This window comes from Mastomys coucha, unplaced genomic scaffold (assembly GCF_008632895.1).
Source record: "Mastomys coucha isolate ucsf_1 unplaced genomic scaffold, UCSF_Mcou_1 pScaffold8, whole genome shotgun sequence".
Taxonomy (NCBI): Eukaryota; Metazoa; Chordata; class Mammalia; order Rodentia; family Muridae; genus Mastomys; species Mastomys coucha.
This window is the reverse complement of record NW_022196914.1, coordinates 53125772-53146457: the sequence shown is the minus strand read 5'-3', so window position 1 is coordinate 53146457 and position 20686 is coordinate 53125772. Positions and strand designations below refer to the sequence as shown.

The following is a 20686-nucleotide window of genomic DNA, read 5'->3' as shown; positions in this document are numbered from 1 at the left end:
TGGGAGGTATGCGTGTGCCTCCCCACATGTGTGGGGGTCAGAGTGTAAGCTAGGGAAGCTCTTTCTTTTCACCACATGGGTTCCAGGGATTGAACTCAGGTCACCAGGCCTGGTGGCGAGTGCCTTTACCACCTGAGCCATCTGGCCAGCACCTGTACCTTCTATGATTCAACTGTGATATAGAAACAACATTTAAAATTGAGAACTAGAGTTAAAAAGCAAAAAATAAGATAAGACCACAACTACTAAACATCCAGTTCAACAAATCACACCATTTTACAGTACAAAATCTGAAAGTCTGGGGTCAGAGACGCCAGGAAACATTTCTCTGAGTAATATTCCAGAATGGGAAGGACAATAATCTCTTTTCAGCTGATTTGCAGTTGCATGGCATGTTTACCTTGTGGCTTTGGGGATCTTCTCTCTTGATATATTTTAAAATGAAATTAAAGAAAAGAAAGAATGAAAAAAGTGCCATCTAGTAATCTGTTCACTAAAATCAGTAATTGTATTTTCTGGGTCAGCCCTGAATCAGGTCTACTTAAAACACAGAAAGAAATAAAAAGGAGGGGGCGGCAAAACAGTTAAGAGAGAGAAAACAATGTCAGTGAGTATCCCCATGTAGTATTAGGTTTAGGCTGACAAGCCAACTCTGTGTTAGCAAAAGGTTTCTGTGGGGATTCTAGCCTCAAAACAACGTTATTGGCGTCAAATCCCCTTTTAATGATGTGTTTCTGTGTATGTATATATATGCATGAATATATGCCACATGTGTGCAAGTGCCACGGAGCCCAAAAGAGGGTGTAGGATCCCTTGGAGCTAGAGGAGCAGGTGGCACCAGCAGCTGCAAGCTGCCACCTACAGGTACTGGGAACTGAGCAGGGGTCCCTGGGAAGAGCAAGTGAGTGTTCTCGGCTGCTGCACCATCTCTCAAGTTCAGCTGCAAAGCTCCTAAGGAACTACAAAGTTTTTGAAGTGACCAAACCCTTCCAAAGGGCCCAGTAAACTTTGGCATTAATAATTAGTACCAGAAAAACTCACTCAAGAATCAGTTAGACTGAAGGAGGGGAGAAACAAAAACAGGCCCAGGGGACGTGCTGTGTAAGGCATGAACCAGGATCCTATGTCCCAGGCTCTACTATCTTGACATAAAACACATGGCATAAATATAACCTGCAGAACTTTTACTGGGCACCTTGATTTTGTCTAATTTATCAGTCACTCTGATGGCATGCAGCATTAAGAGTTGCTAGAGAAAGAGTTACTCATCAGTTGCAGTGCATTTTCAACTTATTGTGGATTCTTCTGCACAGACAAGGACATAGGGCCAAATAAAACTACAGCAGCCTTTAGCTGATCTTTAAGAAAATTCTACCACCTTAAAACTTGACCTATACAAGAGATGACAGCACAATTTTAAAGGTGACTCAAAATGTAGAGAGCAAGCAATATCTCTTACAAGGACACGAGTCAATCTGAAAACCTATAATTACAGAGGTAAAACACCAAAGTATACCAGTAACATTATCTGTGTGCCCAAAGTGGTGTAAACATTTTTTAAAGATTTCTTTGCATGTATGGGGGGGGGTAGGAGGTGTATGTGTGTACACACACACACAACACCTCTACAAGAGCAAATCCAATAATCTGCTAGAGCTGAAGGTATTAGCTGCCTAATATGGGTACTAGGAACCAAACTTGGGTCTTCCATAAGAGCACCAAGCACTAGGAACCACTGAGCCATATCTCCAGCCCCAACACTTAAAATCTGGTCCTACTTGGCTGTACTTAATCTAATAGTCACAAAATAAGAAAACAGCTGTCACTACACTGTTTTCACTGATGTGTCCCCACAGCTACCATGTCATCTCATTATTATCGTAAAAAAAAAGAGCAAAGCAATGTTCAAGCTGAAGAATATATTAAAAATAGAAACTACTGAGAAAGTTTGGACAATGTGTTTCATCTTACTCAACATAAAATAAAATGTACACTCATATGACATTATTGTGAGTTGTTTGGTTTTTGCCAAAATATAGTATAAAATAAAATGATACCTAGAAAAATCTGTAAAATAACAGCCACGGTTTATATTATACCTAGAATTCTAGTATTCAGGAGGCAGAGAAGAGAAGATCCTTAATTCACAATGAGTCTGAACTGCAGAGACAGACATAGACAGACATACAGACAGACATAAAGCAATAGTTCTACTGGATATAAAAGAGAATTATTTGAAGAATAAAGTTAGCTCAGTGGTAAACATTTGCCTGGTGTCCAAGAGACCCAGATAGATCACCAACACCACCAGACTGACTGACAGACAGACAGACAGACAGACAGACAGACAAGCAAACAAACCAGGGCAATGAAGCACTTTGCTCAGCACCTCCATGTCAACATGGCCTTAGCAGAAGGGCTGGATGGTTGTTATTGATAGGCACTTTCTTCTTGGCCTGGGATGTGAATTGTTTCCAAGGCACTAAGAGTCTACCATTTTACAGGCAAGACAGCTTCCTACAGCAGGATGCAAGTTTTCCCAACAAAGGGATCCTGTATGTTTTAGAACGTAGAGACAAGTCTTTTTCTTTTTCCAAGAAGAGAACTATTTCATCCCAGACTCTTCACAGAAGATCTCCTGCTCCAAAGCATTGTGCCATTTGTGCTTGTTTTGCTTTTTAACCTTGTAGGAGTGGAACCTAGACAATGCATGTCCAAGGTACAGACATACTTGGCCCACAGTCAAGTCAGTCACACAGGGTCCACACAGCCAGCCAGACATACTCGATCCATATAGCCAGTCACATGATCCACATGGCCAGCCAGTCACACAGGGTTCACACAACTGGCCAGCCACACATATTCCACACGGCCAGCCAGTCATACAGGATACACATGGCCAGCAAGTCACACAGGGCCCACACAGCCAGGCACATAAGGTAAAGCAGGACAGAAAACAGTATCAAAGAGGAGAAAATGGAAAGGCCCACACGGAGTGTAATCTAGAGCAGAGCCTTTGTCGGTGGTAGGCAGTTTCAACTCAGTGAGTGAGAGCTTTCCACAAAAACACATACCAGTTCTTGTTCCATTTATGTGCAAACTCCACAATCAGGAGGAGCTGGATACAAATGAAGAGGAAGCTCCCCACAGCTCCCACATAGCGCCAAACTGCAAAAGAATATCACCCAAAGGAAGAGAGGTGAGCACCATATGCATTAAACTCTAAAGAAAAGAATACTTTTTATTTGTGTTTATCATTCCTCTAATACACTTCATTCCCATACAGCCATACAAGGTAGATGCTAATCTCACACGCATTTGATAAACATGAGATGAACATGTAAATCTATGTGAGTTGGTATGATGGCTAGTGTCTCTGATAGAATCTAGAATCACTAGAGAAATGGGTCTCTAGGCATGCTTATAGGAAATTATCTTGATTATGTTCATTGATATTGGACGATCCATCTTAACTGTCAGGCCCAGTCCATGGGCAGAGGAGCCTGGACTATAAACTAGATAGAGTGATCTGAGCAGCAAACAGATGTTCACTGCTCTTTTCCTAGGCATGTGACCAGCTGCTTCAAACTCCTGTTGCCTTGACTTCCCCACCATGAACGACGCTCTAGAATGAACTCTTTCTCCTTTAAGTTGTGTGTGTCTTTATATTTTATCATAGCAACAGAAAGAGCAGTACTAGACATTTGGCAAAGCCTCTCTTGACATAAAGGGCACAGCTAGGACTGGCCCTGGAGCATCCAAGCTGAACCTCATGCTGAACTAACAGCTGTCTCAGTAGATGCAGGAGTTCACACAATCCACAGTGGCCCAATTCACAAGCAAAAAGAAATACTGCTAGAAAAATCAACAGTTTAAACCTTATTGGGCAATGAGCCTTGACTATCCAGTATGGAAATGAAGTGTCAAGGGCTCAAGGCTTTTTTTTTTTTTGCTTGGCCATAAAGTGTTAGATGAACCATACCGTATGGGTTGCAAGCTATTTATAAAAAGAAAGAGCTAGAGTTGATCTAAGGACTCTTAGGTCACCCCTCTCTTTAGATATAATAGTTCCAATATGCTAAAATATACATGAAAGTATCTTTGTAATGAATAAAAACTAGTTAACAGTGTTATAGATAAAAGGAAGACTTAGATTTAGATAAACCATTTTTTAAAGTATATAAAAAACTGATACAGCCCTAAAGATGTATCCAATGAAGCATGGCTAGTACCTATGATCCTCATCTCCACTAGAAAAGTCAATCTACTTGGGTTGAACAGAGTGTCTTGACCCTCTTTAATTTAAATCCCATCTCCATTCTTACCTGAGCTCAGAATAGGGCACCCCATTCTTTCCCTAGGAAGGAACCCTGCTTTGGATATGATTAATGGCTCTGTATTATGCATCAGTAAGAACTGTAACTCAAATGTTGTATAACTTCACATACAGTGAGTTTAGACACAGACTGGAGGATGTGCCTTGTTCAGTTTTCACAACTAACAACTGTTACGACAGCTTCCAGGTCTGCTTCATACTCAGAGAGAATGAGACTCCTCCATGGCAGAGGTATTCTCATGTGCCGGATCTGTTTTCAGGCAAGTATTAAAGACCTCCTTTATTCTACAAGCCAGTAAGCTTATTCTAATTGTTTGGCCAACAGAGGAACAGAGCCTTCTCGTGGGCTTCTTGTATTGTAGAGGGGAGAGGGGAGAGGGAGGGAAATGCAGGCTGGTAAAGCTGCTTTACAAAGCTCCCATAAAACTGTTGGGGCCAAACCCAGCGCAGGGCACTTGCTAAGCAAGCAGGCTACTGCTGAGCTAAATCCCCAACACCTGGACATTCTTCAACTCATAAAAGAATCAATAGTTCAAAATAACAAGGACACTACACCACGTTTTTAAAGAGTTTTACAAAATGTGGAAAAACAAAGCAATTTGGCAGCCCAAAATACCCAATGTGTACCTTTCAGAAAGGTCTCCTGATCTGGAATGAAGAACGCTCCTGAGCACATGGCCCCTAACAGCAGCAATTTAAAGAACCAAAAGCTGGGGAGAGAAAGAAAGGAAAGATATTCAAATGATACTCAAAGACGGACAAAAGGGTCTCTTGGAAGGTATCATGCTAGCTCACGTTTCTGTCGTTAGAAGTGTTCTTTCTACATCAAGGGGAAAGTGCCACAGAATGGCTTTTCCCATAATGACGCCTACTTGGGCTGGCGTCTGATTGTGTAAAACTCTACTTCACGGTAGAATGGAAATGACAAAGGAAGACCTTAGTAGAAACAATAAACTCTCTGTGCATACCGAATTTCTTATTACGATGCCAGGCACTGCTGCTCTTAGACTACTAGTGACATGCAGCCCATCCTCCACAGTTCAGTGTCAAATGTTAAGTAGCAGAATGTCAGTCAGTGTGGACAAGCAGATCCTCACAGCCCTGGAAGAACAGGAGACTTACCCGTTGTGAATGTAGGCCCGGCAACTTTTGCTGTTGTTGACTTTTAAGGTCAGCAGGCAAAACACAAAGAAGAAACAAGCCATTCCAAAGCAGACTCTGTACACCGCAGAATACCCCACCAGGTTCTCACAGGTGTCACCGGCTTTAGTCCCTTTACAGAAGTCTTCAAAAAAGGGAATCTGAGAGAGAAGATGTAAAAGATGGCGGTTAGAGCTAGTCTGGAGAGGAGCTGCCTGTGAGTGTTCAGTCTTAGTCAAAATGCATGGTAAAAACAGTCATGTGCAAAACAGAAGCAAGGCTGAACAAAAAAGACCTCTCCTCTCCTCTCCTCTCAAGAGTTTCTGGCTAGAAAGATAGCTCACTGGTCGCTAAACGGCTGCTCTTCAGGACAATGGCCCAGCTCCCAGAACCTAAATGATGGCTCACAGGGATCTGTAATTCCAGTTCCAGTAGATCTGATGCCCTCTTCTAAGCTTTAAAGTATAAAGACATTTTCTTAGTTTTCTTTAAACCCCTTTTCAAAGATAGCGTCCCTATAAATGCACTGTTCTAACTTTATTTACTCCAGGGACTTTCAATATCAATTTCTATTGCATTTATAGGATACAGCTGTATACTTCTTGAAATATATAATATGTAAAATAAAAAGTGAGAAACTGCCTACATAACCACCCCAAATATCACTCTTTTCTACCGAAGAGTCATCGACTTATTTGGTGGGGGGATTTTTATTCATTCACAAATAAGAATGTATATATATACACATGTATACAACACATATATACACATGTAGTTTTATACACATTTTATATACACAATGTTTTTTTTTTTTAAAGATTTAGGTCTGTGGACTTTGCTAAATTGGCAGAATTATATACTTATCTAGCATACACCAAGCCCTGGGCTCAATCTTAAACATCAAATAAAAAACTAGGTAAGGTGATATACACCTACAATCCCAACACTCAGAAGATGCATTTTTCCAGTCTCTCAGTCTCTCCAGAGAGAGGTAGGTAGGAGAAGTAGGATAGGAAGGAGAAAATGGTGGGGGAAGGGAGAGAGGGAGAGGGAATGAAAGAGTCTGTGAGCACCAGAGAGGAAGAGTCCTTCTTGAACACACTGCTGTTTGAGTAGACAGGAAATAAAACAAGCAAAGGTCCGAGTACTGAGGCAGAGATAGCACGGTCTGATTTCCTTCACAAATATAACTGAGGCACTCAGGACTATCACTCTGAGCCATCCCAGTGAGAACACCCAGTCACCACTTTGGAGTAGCAATGAAAAGTTGGACACAAAGACACAGGAAGCGCCCACATGGAGGAGATGAGACAGGCCATGGGAGTGCTTTCTAAAGGAGTCTGTGTTTTGTTATTTTTTAAGCTGGGTTGAAATATGAGTGAGCATGCATCTGGGTTCAAATCTTCATATGATGAAGCCACGGTGTGATGGTGACTCCTGACTGCTGACTTGATTAGAAACACCTAGGGTGGTAGTGAAGCATCTCCCTTCATGCGTGCGTGTGTGATGGTGACCTTCAGCTCATGAGGACTCTGATGCAATGATCAATAAATCCCTTGGTAGATTCTTAATACAATGCTATTAGTGGGGCATTCTGAAAAGATACTTTAAAAGATTAAAGTGATACGGAGCATAGGTGGAGCAAGGAGGTGAGTATCTCTGGACTGCATTTTGTTTACTTTTGAGAAATTCATACATTTTAATTATATTCTCCCCATTCCTCCATTTCCTCCCAGATCCTCCCCCCTTTCCCTACCCACTCAACTACACATCATCTCTTCTCTTTTGAGAGAAATCCAGAGTATGATTTGTGTGGCAACTGCTCTGAGCACTGAGCTTGCTGCGTAAGGTGGTAAACAGAGCCAGTGTTTCTCCATGAAGGAAAACTGGTGTTCCCTCTCCCAGAAGCTATGAGTTCTATTGGCTTCATGGCAAGAGGTGAGTCTTTGTCTCTGCTTCCCTGTCTCCATGCTGGGGCTTTGTCTGAATTAAGATGGTGCAGGTCTTATGCATGCTCTCAAAGTCTGCGAGTTCACTGTACATCAGCTCTGCTGTATCTGGAAAAGCTGTTTCCTTGGAGTTATCACCTCTGACTCTTACAACCTTTCACATCCTCTCCTCTGCTATATCTTGGCCTAGCCTCTCCTGTATGTTCTTTTTCTCTACTTCTTGTACCAGGCTGAGAACACACTCCCACAACAGGCCCAGAAATGCTGAGCTACGTGACTACAAATCCTCAGAAACCATGAGCCAGAATGATTAATTTCTCCTGTAAGTTGTATCTTTCAGGTACTTAGTTGAGTAGCAAAAAAATTTTATGAATATGAATGGGCCCACAAACAAGAAGATTGTTTCAGAGCTCTCACCCCAAATGGAGTCACATCTATATGAACAGTATAGTGGTGAGCAAAATCTATATTTATAAAGAAGAAACTCGACAACATCATTTACTAGACTATTTATTTATATATATTTATATATTATTTATATAGTTTCTTTTTTTAAAAAAAAAAAGATGTATTTTATGTGTAGTAGTGTTTTGGCCACATGTATGTCTGCATTCCACATGTGTGCAGTGTCAAAAGAATGCAGAAGAGGCATCAGAAACTATGGAACTGCCAGCTGCCCTGTGAGTGTCAGGAATGATAACCCAGTCTCTACGAGAGCAACAGATCCTCTTAACCTCAAAACCATGTTTCTACCCCATGACTTACTTGTCAATAATACCAACTGTTGTCTGTCTTTGTTACCTCTTTTCCTCCCTTTTTTTATTTCAAGACCTCATCTGTACCCCAGGGTAACCTTGGTCTAACCCAGGGTAACCTTGGTCTAACAGTAATCCACCTGTCTCAGCCTGTCTCAGTGCTGGATTACAAAACCTGCCTTTTCCCACTTTGTGTACACCACCTCACGAATCCCCATATACACCATATTACGTGCACACTGGCACGTTCCCCAACTACACCAGCCCATTGTTCACCTTTACCCTCCTCTCCACCCTCCCTCCTACCCTTTTCCTTCCTTCTATTCTCCCTCTGAACACTGGCAGGTACAGACTTCTCTGCGGCCACTCCCAGTAAACTCCTCCCTTGTTTACTCAAGTCCGGCCCTTCGGTGGCCACAGACACCCCAAGAGCATCACAGAATGAGTATGTGGCATTGAAAATGTGATCCACACTAAAGATGGGCAAATAATCCCTGCTCCCAACATTAACCAAGACTCTTTTATACTCTGTGGGTGACTTAGCGACACTTAGCTTTCAGTAAGTGCTGAGTATTTTTAGGCAAAACCCTTAAGCTTAATGAGCCAACAAGGTTTTAACAAGAGGAATTTTTTCTGATTAAATATTTGCTGTTCCAAGCTCTATTCCAGTTTTGGGAAAAGAAAACATACATCACACACAGATTCCATACTTGAGGGTGTTACCTCTTAAGTCCACTCTGGGCATCCAAGGACATCACACACTGAGTCTGTATTGTTCTGTGCAGGCCTCTGGGAGCAAAGGCTTTTTTCACATCCCATAGGGAAATCAAACTCAAAACCAAAACTGTCAAGTAAGAATAAATAGCTTAGAGGGACTTAACAGTCCAGACTCCACTGCTCATCTGGGCAAGCTTTGCCTCCCCATTCTCAGTTTCCCTATCTTTAAAATGAAGTAATCTCATAAGTTGCCCAGGAAACTCCTCCAGATAATCCTTGTGAAGGGCCACCTACAGTTCCTTGCCCACACTAGTCATTACATAAACTTAGGCACTGTATAAATACAGAAGGAGCTTTCTGGAGAAGGAGTCAGACACACTACAAGGACCACTGACGGGTATATCTGATCTAAACAAGGTAAGGTGGGCATCTGGGCTCCATTCACTATGTCAAAGCATTTACTGTAGAGCCATGCCAATCGGATGAATGGTACCCGGGTCCTAGTCCCTGGGAACTGAGTTCCAGCAAGGCACAGTGGCAACTTGATTTTAGTTCTAGTACTTAAGAGGCTGACACAGGTTATCACAGGTTAGAAGCCAGCCTGGGACACATAACAAGCTTAAGACCAGGCTGAGCAACAAGGTAAGAGCCTGTCTCAACACAGAAAGGGCTAGGAACATAGCTCAGTAGCAGTATACTTGTCATCATGTGTAAGGCTGGGGATTTGATCTGCAGAACTTAGCAAAAGGAAACAAAAGTTGGAAAGCACAAACAGAACTCTCCAACACAGAAAGCCACCTCCTAAGGAAAGTCCACTTCCAAGGCACGTGAGGACGTTCCGACCTCAAGGAAAAGAAACTGGGTGCAGCAGCAGATGCTAGCAACGCCCCTGGCCATCTTCAAGCTTGAGTAATTTAATATCAAAAAATGAAGGCAAGAGGAGCTGAGGAGACAGCTCATTTGCTAAAGTCTCACTATAGTAACTTGAGTAGCCAAGCTTGGATCCCCCGCACCCATGTAAAAAGCCAGATACTAAGCTACAAGCTTTTAATCCCAGCACTGAGGAGGCTGAGATAGAGGAAATCCCAAGGTGCGCTGAGCAGGCTGCCTGGCTGAATCAATAAGCTGAAGGTTCCGTGAGAGATCCTACTCAAAACAAGTTGGGGACCAAATGAGGGCAGCTAACATCAACCTATGTATTTGTACACACATGCACAAGCACCTACATACAACACGCATACACATGTGAACATGTGCATACATACATGCCATATGCAAACACACAGGCACACAAAACATGGCTACAGAAAGGTCTATTGGTCTCACTGACTCAGGTTCCAGATGATGTAAACTTAGGGAGAAAAAATAGATCCTGTGGGAGTGGTTCTCACAGAAATGGAAGGGAAGATGGGAGTCACATGGCTCAGTGACTGTATGACTTCAGAGATGAAAATGTGATATTAGCAAAACTAATTGGTCTTATATTTCATTCTATCAAATTTCTAGACCTTCAGATGAAATCATACTGCTGAGAAAGCTCTGGGCAGCTCGGCATGAGTGATAAATTAACTCACAGAAACTAGAAGAGCAAGATCTAAGAATTCTTTTTCATCATCCCTCACTTGGAAAGAATGCTGGGATGGGGGAGGGGTGCACCTCTCAACTTTAAGTCTCCATTTCAGAATTCCTTAGATTTTTCTCCGTGAAGTAATTCTGACAGCACAGTATTAGCCTGTTACCAACCAGGGTACAGCAGCTGTGAGACAAGAATACTGAGCCAGCCTCTACCCTCTCCTGGACAGAGTATGAGGCCAGGCTTCTTCCCTCAGTAGCATCCTGCAGCCCTTTGGGGAACCTAGGAGCATTTAAAAACAGCAACACCAACTATGGCTTGCCCCACTTTGGGCTAGGTACCTTGCTTGACCTTTTTTTATTTTTTATTTTAAATGAGAAGAATATATATTCTTTCCTTATTAAAGGCTCAAAAAAGGAAGGGTGAATTAAAAATCCATGGTCTGGTTTTACCTGACCCTACCACCTGTCAAGCCAGGAGTGCCATATCCCCCAGAGAAATCTTTCAGAGATCAAAAGCACATAGGCAGACTGATAGTGTAGGTCACACAAGTCCTCTGTGTGTAAGATCAAATAGCTAGAAAAGAGCTCTAACTGAAGGGTTAAATACATAAGCCTTCAGTCCAAACCAGAGAACTCACAACACATAACACAGGACTGGAAGAAAGGCTCTTCCAGACACAGAGTGGAACCAATGAACTTGACCTCCATCCACAGAGGATTACGAAAAGATGAAGGTTGAACACACGAGTCACTGATTCTGAAGGAGAAACAAGAGTAGATCCCAGTGAAGAACAGTGAGCTACTGTCCTGCTGGATGTGACATCATCTGTGAATAAAGAAGGTGTAGGGACGGACCTGGGATGAGGATTCCCAGTTTTGAAGTTGACAGGCAATCACAGAAGTGAATCACGGCAACAGTAGAACAGTAATTCTTTTAATGACAGCCTGTCCTGGAGGCGCCTGTATCAAGAGGAGGTGTGGGAGGATGGTTCCACAAGGGTACTCACTCCACAAAGACAGCTGGACTAAAGATAATGAGCATGTTGGAACATGTAATTCTAGTAGTTGGGAGGCAGAGATGGGGTGGCAGAGAAGAGGGGGGGTGGAGGAGATGAAGATGCCTTGTGTCCAAGACCAACTCAGTCTATACAGCAAGTTTCAGGCCAGCCAAGAAAGGAGTGAGGATTTCAGAGTAGAAATGGCATACACATGGCAAAGGAGGCAACCCATGGGAGTCGACTGACTCTCCTGGGAGGATGGGGAGTGAAAGAGCAGAGGAAAGTCAGCCTAAGCCCAGAGAAATGCAGTCAAGAAGGGCTAAAACCCCCGTGACAAATCTCTCTAAGCTAACCAAATCAGCTAAGGTCCTCTTAAAGGATGCAACTGTATGCATGGTTGTTTCTGGGGAAATATGGAAAACTCAGTCAAATTAGAGTTTATATACACGCTCTTTATCCTTATTCCACACCACACGACACGTGTATTAGATAGGGTTTAGTCAGCCACTCATTCCCACCTACTCTGGGCAAGTATTATTCAGGTCATGGGGATATAAGCATCAAATAAAATAGGTTTAAGATCCATATTATAAGTCTGGAATGTTGCTCAACCAGTAGGCTATTTGTCTAGCATACCTGGGCCTTGGGTTTGATCCCAGTGCTGTAAGTCACTGGCTAATTAATCAGCTTAAATCAGTGCTAATGAGGAACTAACTGTCTAGTGAAATGCTGTGCAGATAACCATAGTGATATACATACATGTATACACCATGCATATATAGTATGCATATCTAAACAATGACAGGGCATGAGAATCAACTGTCTTCTGTAAGATGGGGCACCAACATGCTCAAACAACTTGTGACCCTGAAAGCTCGGATCCCTTGCTTCCTAATTCCAGTCCTGAGAACCATGCACAATAGACATTCTGGCTCCAGCATTCCTCACTTCTTACCCCATATTAGGATCCCCATGTGCTCATTTTACATTCCTCATAACTCCTTCATCCCCAACATGTCTGAAATAGATTCATACAAATAATTCATTTTCCAATAAGTTATTTCCATTTGCTTTATCTATAATTCCATATAGAATAACAGACACTAAATTATGCTTGCCTACCTAGGCATGGGGTTCATGCAGCCCTTACCTGCAAGGTAAGCTAGAGCTCTGGTTGTCTGAGCATAAAGTTTAGGCCACTGAAGTTTGACTCTTACAGATGAGGTATGTATGTGGCCTGCATGGAGCCACTCAAACTGATAAAGTATGTGTTTATACTTTGAAGGCCAAGTGGAAAGTGTGACAAGTCACTCTACCCATCAGAAGCCACAGGAGCAGGAGCTGAGGGGTACCTGGTCATCCCAGGGTAGTTTCTGGCCCCTCCCTCGCCAGCTCTGCTACACACAGAGGCTGGCTTTAAGTGGATCAAACTCTAGAACCTTCTGCCATTTTTAGTGTACAAAGAGGATTTGTCTTTATTTTTTTGATGGAGAGCGGAAGTGGTGGGGGAGGGATGTCCAATGCTCAGAAGGCTTAAGCAGCATTAGCAGAGCCCCTCACATCTGTTACTTCTGTCCCATCTGTCCCAGAGGCACAGCCAGTAACAACCAAAAATAAAACCCACACTGATGAGAGCCGGCATGTCGACACATTAATTTTAGACTAGTGTATTGACTGCAGAATACCGTCTCACTGCACTGCACCCGTTGCGGTTCTGGTTTCCTTAGCCACAGAGAGCAGCCCAAGGGCCTGTGGGGCGTCTCTCCATCACCTCAACTGTCTATCCAGACATCCCCAGCTGGAGTTCACAGAGGGGCCCAGCCAGCCTATTATCGGGGTTCCCTTCCATTCACACTCTTGCCTCAAAACTAAGATCTTCTTGCCTCAGCCTGTCAGCCTCTCAACTAGCAAGATTATAGGCACGCACCACAAAAGCCAGCTACCAAACTATTGACCTCCCCTCCCGGAGGTTCAGGGCCTTACAATTACCATGTACTGGTTACATGTTAGTCCAGCACACCTGAGGTTTTGCTACCTACACTTATATGAATGGATAAATCAATGAAAGCAGCAGGTTTTAAGCAGTTTTAAAATAATGGGATCAGCAATTGGGCATTATGGTGCTTGTCTGTAATTGAAACGCTCTAGAGGTTAAGAGACAAAAGGACCACTTGAGGCTAGGCTAGTCTGCACTACAAACAAGATCTTATCTCAAATATACTGTCTCTGTGTCTCTGTCCCTCTGTATCTCTCCCTCTTTCTCTTTCTCTAATCAATCAAAGCAAAGTAAAATGGAACAGAGAATGTACTCAGTAGCTGGCAGTGCATGCTTGTCATCAAAGTATCCAGCACTACAGTGGCTAGGGAAGAAGACACTACTAGTTCTAGCACATCTTGAGCTACATAGCATGTTCTGCTGCTATTCTATACACAGTTAGGCCCTGTTACAAAACCCCGCACCCCAGAAAGAATGTACTGAGATTGCAGTACAATATCCAAATAATGTCAAACAATATCCCTTATACTTTGTAAAGACCATCGAAATTAGACTATATTGATCTCATTTTATCTGCAGGTATACAGTACACACCTGCAATACCAGCAAATAGCAGCATTTATGAGGTAGAGACAGAAAGGAGGAGTTCAAGGTTATCCTTAGTCATGTAGTGTGCTTGAGGCCAGAATAAGCTATATGAGATCCTAGCTCCAAAAACAATGGGTGCCTAAAACTATGGACAATTAAGATGAGTAATATATACACAATTCCTATGATAAAATAAAACAATAGCAGCAATGCATTGTAATAAAACAGCCAACATCAATACTCTTACACTTGGGAGCCATATAAAAGGGTCACTTGAGCTGGGTTTAACGGCACATTCCTAAAATCCAGACATCTGGGACGCTAAGGCAAAAGAATTACAAGTTTGAGGACAGCCTAGGACACTTAGAGAAACCCTATCTCAAAAGAGAGGGTGGGAAGAAGAGGAGGAGGAGAAGATGGAAGAGAAAGAAGAGGAGGAGGAGAGAAGAGGTAAGGCTATTACAGCTTATTGGTATGTGCCCAGCACATACGAGGCCCTGGGTTCAGTCCCCAGTACCAACCAGCAAATATGCAAACAAACAAACCAAGGATTGCTTGAACAAAAGTACTGATACCACAATAGCAGATCTGAGTGACAGTTGGTGGTACAAAGGGGTAATTCATGTCCTAAGCAGGATAGAGTGGGACAGTGCTGAATAATTTAAAGCTTTGAATTATTTATTTCTGGAATTTTCCACATAATTTTTTGGATTTCCGTTATCCCCAGATAATGAAAACCACAGAAATAAGACGCCATGGGGTAGGGGGTGCTACGGTGTTCCCAGCACCCATGTGCTTCCTCCCATGCCCATCACTCTGAGCCTACTTCATCTTAGCTCCTTCTGTGCTGTGGCATCCACTCCTTCTGGCTCCATTTGTATGGCAAGTAATAGCATTCATTCTAACTGTAAGCACCACCCGTCCCTTCCATATATCTGGGGATGTTTGGGGGCCAGTCATTTAATGGATGTTTTTAATGGTCACAGTGAAAGGACCGAGAATAATTCATATTCTCACCTCGTTTTCTCCCTACTGTAGGCAGGATGATCTTTAAAAAGATCCAGCTAACATCCTGGGCCTTCCAAAGAGTTCTGTGCCAGGGATCTGACAGACAAGGACAGTGAGAATTACCTATTGCTGTATGGCTCCTGACAAGCTCATGGTTACTAGACAAAAGCCTCTCAAAGTGCTGCTTCAAGTACAAAACAACTTCCCAGCCCCATCCACTGTGTGGAGGCAGGAGACAGCAGAGAGGAGCCAAGGCTGGGACTTGCAGGGACTGTTGGTTTCTGGTCTAGATGACCTCAGATGAAAAATAACATTGTTTTCAAACCTGTGTCCCCACTGAGTCATGTTGAGAAGGGATGGAAGCAGGGAACATAAGAGGTAGAACTCCACTGCCAGCTCCCATAAGCCCCAGCCTGAGAGAACTCTGCAGCTCCTAGTGATCCACAGGAACTGGGGCTCCACACTACTGACCCACAAAGCATACTGACCTGGAATTCAGCTGTTGTTCTAAAAAACTTGCAAAAGTCTTTCACTCAGCTGGGTTAAAATAATAAACGTAAAACCTCTCCAGAATCAAAGAACTGAGCTAGCAGTATCTCTCTTTATTTGATATTATTCTACCAAGAAAACATAACAGGTAGCTGCTGAGAATGAAGAGTCTTGCCTGGGGCTAGAATTCAACTAAAACAACCTCTGAGCCTAGGTCCCAGCGCTCTGAACACTCAACCAACAAAAACCAAACTCACAGTCAGAGAGCCGGACTTCTGCCCTTTAGCATGAATCCCTGCTGCTCTGCACCAAACAAACTGTGTGGTGTTTTCCATCAAAATGAAATATTTTTCACCAATGATGTTGCTTGTCTTTTATAGATACATAAAACACAACCAGGGCAAGGTTTCACTTTCCATGCAAAACCAAATAAATAGTTTGCGGCTATTCTGTTTTTCACTTCAGACCAACAGTCCTTTGACCCCAGCTTCTGGTTGTAGGATGGAAAGGAGGCAGGTGGGAAGGTGACCTTCCTGAAGGAAAACTTCCTTCCTGCTACTGTGTCCAAAGAGCATTCAGGAGTCAGGGAAGGCTCTGCTTACTAAACGGATGTCACTATTACAAGAAGGTAGTAGTTCCCAGACAGACTCTTCCTCTCGCTCCTGTATCCAGAGTGTTTAGGAGACAGAGGAAGCCATGCTTGCTTTAGGCTAGGATGGCTATTTCTGTGATTATCTGGTCAACAAGCAAACCTAGTGATATGAGCAGGAAAACACCAGCCAAGCACCCAGGGAGCCTGGGTTTCAGACCCTGCTGTAACTAGTGTTTTCAGCCTTGGGCAAACCACTTTACCTCATGGGCTATGTCATCTGTCAGTTGTCCAGATAAGGAAGGCTGCAGACAGGAGCCCTGCATGGCCAGCTCATTCATGACTGGCACAAACTCAGTACTTCCATGTCTGTGGCTGCACAGCACAAACCAAATACCTCTATGTCCTGTCTGTGGGAAGTCTGTGATTAGTACTGAATATAAAAATGGGAAGGAGGAGAAAGACTCTGGCAGTGTTCTGAGTGAAGGCACCTGTGATGGCTATTCCCAGCTGTCAATTGACTACATCTGGAATGAACTATAATCCAGAAATGAAGGGTACACCTGTGATCTTGAGGCTGGAAGACATAGGCTTTTGATCCGGATCTTGAGGCATAGTGGCTGTGAAAAGCTTAGGCCCAGGCAAGGTGGTACATGCCTTTAATCCCAGGAGACTGAGGCAAGAAGATCTCTGAGTTCAAGGCCAATCTGGGACAGAGCAAGTTCCAAGGGCAGTTTAGGTCCAGGTGTGGTGGTACACACCTTTAATCTGGGCCATACCTTCTTGCTGGAGACGTTGTCCTCGTCCTCCTCCTCCTCTTCCTCCTTCTCTTCCCTCTACCTCCTCTCCCTCCTTTTCTTCCTCTCCCTCCTCCTCCTCCTCTGCCTGCCAGCACATCTGTTAGAACCTATTTCCTCAGGATTCCAGCTTATTCTACAGAAGAACAGCTGAAACACATAGCCTCGTGGGACTGAGCAACTACTAGATTCTTAGACTTCCCATTCACAGCTGCTCATTGTTGGGTTTGTTGGACTTTAGACTGTAAGTCATTCCAATGAAGTCCCTTAATATATAGAGATGTTCCATAAGTTTGTGACTCTAGATAACCCTGACTAACAAAATACTCCTACCCACAATTCTTTATAGAGGACAGAGATGGGGAGATGGAAAAAAAAATATGAGTTGGTAAGGGTAGAAAAAAACTTGAATATTTACACATCACTTAATGAATGTTTCACATGTTGGTGAGGATGCTAATGATGCGACTACTTTGGAAACAGTACAGGAACTCCTCAAAAGATTACCAAAGGTGTTTTGATATAGTCCAGAGTGCCTAGACAGTAGTAGAACAAATTCTACTGTTAGGTATATACCCAGAAAATAATTATATATACACACACAAAGGTGATATTATCATTGAGAGCCAAAAGGTACAAATAACTTAAATTGTCCATCAACTGAGGAATGAACAAATAAAATATGGAGCATTCATGAGTAGAATACTATCCAGCCATACAAAGGAAGAAAGTACTGAAATATGCTTGACGTTTTAAAATATGCTAAGTGAAAGAGGTCACATAGAAAAAAATACATAGTATGTTTTGCTGTTACTATAATAAAATACCTAGTACATTATAATTAAAGAAAACTGAATTTTGTTTAGCTCATGGTCCTAGATGTTGGGAAATGTAAGAGCACAAGCTGGTATCAGAGAATGCTGCATCACTCTATAGTGCTGGACATCACAAGGCAAGACCCAGCAACTGTGCTAGCTCAGGTCTTTCTTCCTTTTTCAGAGAACACTACTGCCATCACAGGGGTCTGCGCCTTATGACCTGGTTACACCCCTTAAAGTTCTGTATCCAAATAGGAAATGAACTTGGAAACTAAGCTTCTAACACATGAACATTTGGGAGGCACATTTAAATTCTAGTATTGTGTAACTCAGTTTATATGGAAACATCTAAAATAAGCAAATCCACATAGAAAGAAAATAGAATAGTGGCTCTGTAGGGCTGGAGGAAGTTGGGAAGAAATGGGAACCACGTGTGAATAAATATAGTTGCTTTAGGAGTGACAAAATGTTCTAAGACTATGTATTACAGTGCCAGATGCATAACTCAAAATTATATGAATCGTATCTCAACAAGGCTGTACAAGATTTGACTCAGATTGCTGCTGACTTCTCGGATGCTGGAGATGTCAACATATTTACATGCTACTGGAAAATCAATGTGCCAGGTATTATTCTAAGCATGCTTCATGGATTAGATCACTGGGTTTTCACATGCCTGTGGAGTGGATGACTATGATATATATTTGTGGAGAAATGAGGTGGGTTGGTAATCAGGGTCAAACCCAGGACCCCCACACTGAAGCAACATCTTGATTTACTATTATGTTTTTCCCCCTTTAAACAGAAGATCAAAGTAGAAAGAATACAAAGCTTTGCTAAGTAACCCAACCAGGATTCAAAATTCAGCTGTCCAGATTTAAAAAGCTCAGCCTCTCAACTACCATGCAATATTGCCCTAAACAGGAAGCCTCAACAAGGACAAGAAAAATGAAGGAGCAACAAGAAGCCAGGGTGGCTCTGGATTTACTAAGGACAGGTGAGAAGAGGGAAGGATGCTTCTGGAAGATGCTGAGTCTGTAATGACAGAAAGGAAAGGGAAGGGCCGACAGAGATGGAGGAGCCTGTGGCTGAGGGTGGCTAGTGATCCATGCAGGTGCTGTGCAGAGCTTCACCCAGAAGAAGGGGGGGCCTCATTGAGCTCTAGGATTGGGGTTGTAGGTGGATGGAGGCAATTAGTTCGGGGAAGTAGTTTTAATAGCAAGACACAGGTTCTAGCCACACAGCTGATGGGCTCTGAGAAACAGGAGGCCGAGATCAGAACTCTACCAGCGATGGCAGGTATGGCAAGGTCCCCAAATAAGACCAGGAGAGCAGGAGGTCACAGCCAAGATTACAAGTTTAAAGTTAAAGGGATCTGGGAGATAATGGGTAGCCTTGGCACCCTTAGTTCACTTTTAGCATTTTCTTTATCATCTGTCAGTGATACTGTATGTTGATAAAGACATAAATTTCTTCTTCCCCAATGTGAAAATGACTGGGAAATATCTACTTAGTATATCTAGCTCACCCCTGTGTTTTCAAAGAGTGAGTTTTCAGGCCACACAGAGAAATCCTTTTAATACATTCCACTAACCACATTCAAGGACTCCAAATGCACAGTTATCAGACTCAACATACCTTTGCCTCTTAAGAAAAATGCAAAAATTGCAGACAGTGTCCACTCAATGCCCAGGGTGAAAAGACAGAGCAGCAAAGGAAAAGAGCAGGTGACAAATGGTTCCTGGAGAAGGAGGGCCTCAGAGGATCTAAGGTGTCCCAGCTCTACCCTATGAGTAAGAGGCAGAAGCAGAGTAGAGCTAAATGGTATGCAAAGTAGATAAGACACCAAAGTGACTTCTCAAGTTCCTTGATGGAGGTACTCAGGCTAGTAGATAAGGGACAAACTAGCTGTAAGCGAGAAGGATGTCTTGTTTCTCAGCCCAAGGCCAGGCAAGTTAATTTGAAAAGCTCACTCTAACAAGCTTGCTAACTGACCTCCCTGCTCCCCTGCAGCCTGAATGGTCACCTAAAAGAGCCTAGGTGTTTATTTTGACACATACAACTCCATCAGAGACACAAAGCTATTCCAAGGATTGCTAATGCCTAGATACAAGCAAGACCAGGGCTAGGGTCTCATTACTGCATGCCAGCTCCCCTCAAGGCAGCCCAGGAGGAAAATTCCCAGCCAAATAAAAGCCCATCTATATACCTGGCCAACTGTATAGTTCCAAGAGCTTGTCTATCCTCATCTGAGCTGCCTGCATCTGGCCGTGGCCAGGAGAGACACAGTCAACCTGGCTGAAAGAAAAGGCTGGGGATGCTGTTCTACAATACCATGAGGCAGAAACCGCTCACACTCAGACCCCACTAGTCTTGGCCTGTGTTCCTTGGAGGTGCTCCACATGCTGCCGTATTAATAACCTGTGCTGGAAAACCTAGGAGAAAACCTAGTCGAAGTCTACGAGCTGCCAAATCACTACCACTCAAAACTACCCTGATTCACCTCTGGGGAATAATGTGCCAAATAAAATGTGTGCAGAGAGATCAGAAGGTATAGCCAAACAAAGCACCTTCTAAACGCGAATGCAGGAATGACAAAAAAGACAACAGAGATCACACCAGACTCTCTTAACAACAAAACGAGTACTTCTTTACAATTTAAGTGTAAAGCAAACATATTACAACATCATGTTCCATACACCATATACCAGACAAATGAGTTCACAGCACTGTTTATGACATATTGGGGTTTTGACATTTTTAAATGCACCATGTCAGACATCTGCATCCATCAGAGCAATGGAGGTACCAAGTGGAAGACAGGGAGAATATGAGCCTGAAACATGACAGCACCAAAGGCTCTTCCCATACTGGCCAGTGAGCTCTCAGGGAAAGGCCAGAGGACCTTTGTTCCTCAGCACGCAAGAGCCT

The 20686-nt window shown here is 43.1% G+C and overlaps 1 protein-coding gene across 2 annotated transcripts in view; it reads right to left on the bottom strand.

Moving 5' to 3' along the window:
- Serinc5 (serine incorporator 5) overlaps positions 1 to 20686 on the bottom strand; it is a 104328-nt gene that overhangs the window by 26986 nt on the left and 56656 nt on the right. For both annotated transcript variants that reach the window (XM_031360738.1, XM_031360739.1), the window contains exons 3-5: positions 5459 to 5637; positions 4964 to 5046; positions 3075 to 3168 (exon numbers count right to left, since the gene is read on the bottom strand). In XM_031360738.1, the coding sequence (XP_031216598.1) occupies positions 3075 to 3168; positions 4964 to 5046; positions 5459 to 5637 (356 nt within the window). The remainder of the gene's footprint in view (positions 1 to 3074; positions 3169 to 4963; positions 5047 to 5458; positions 5638 to 20686) is intronic.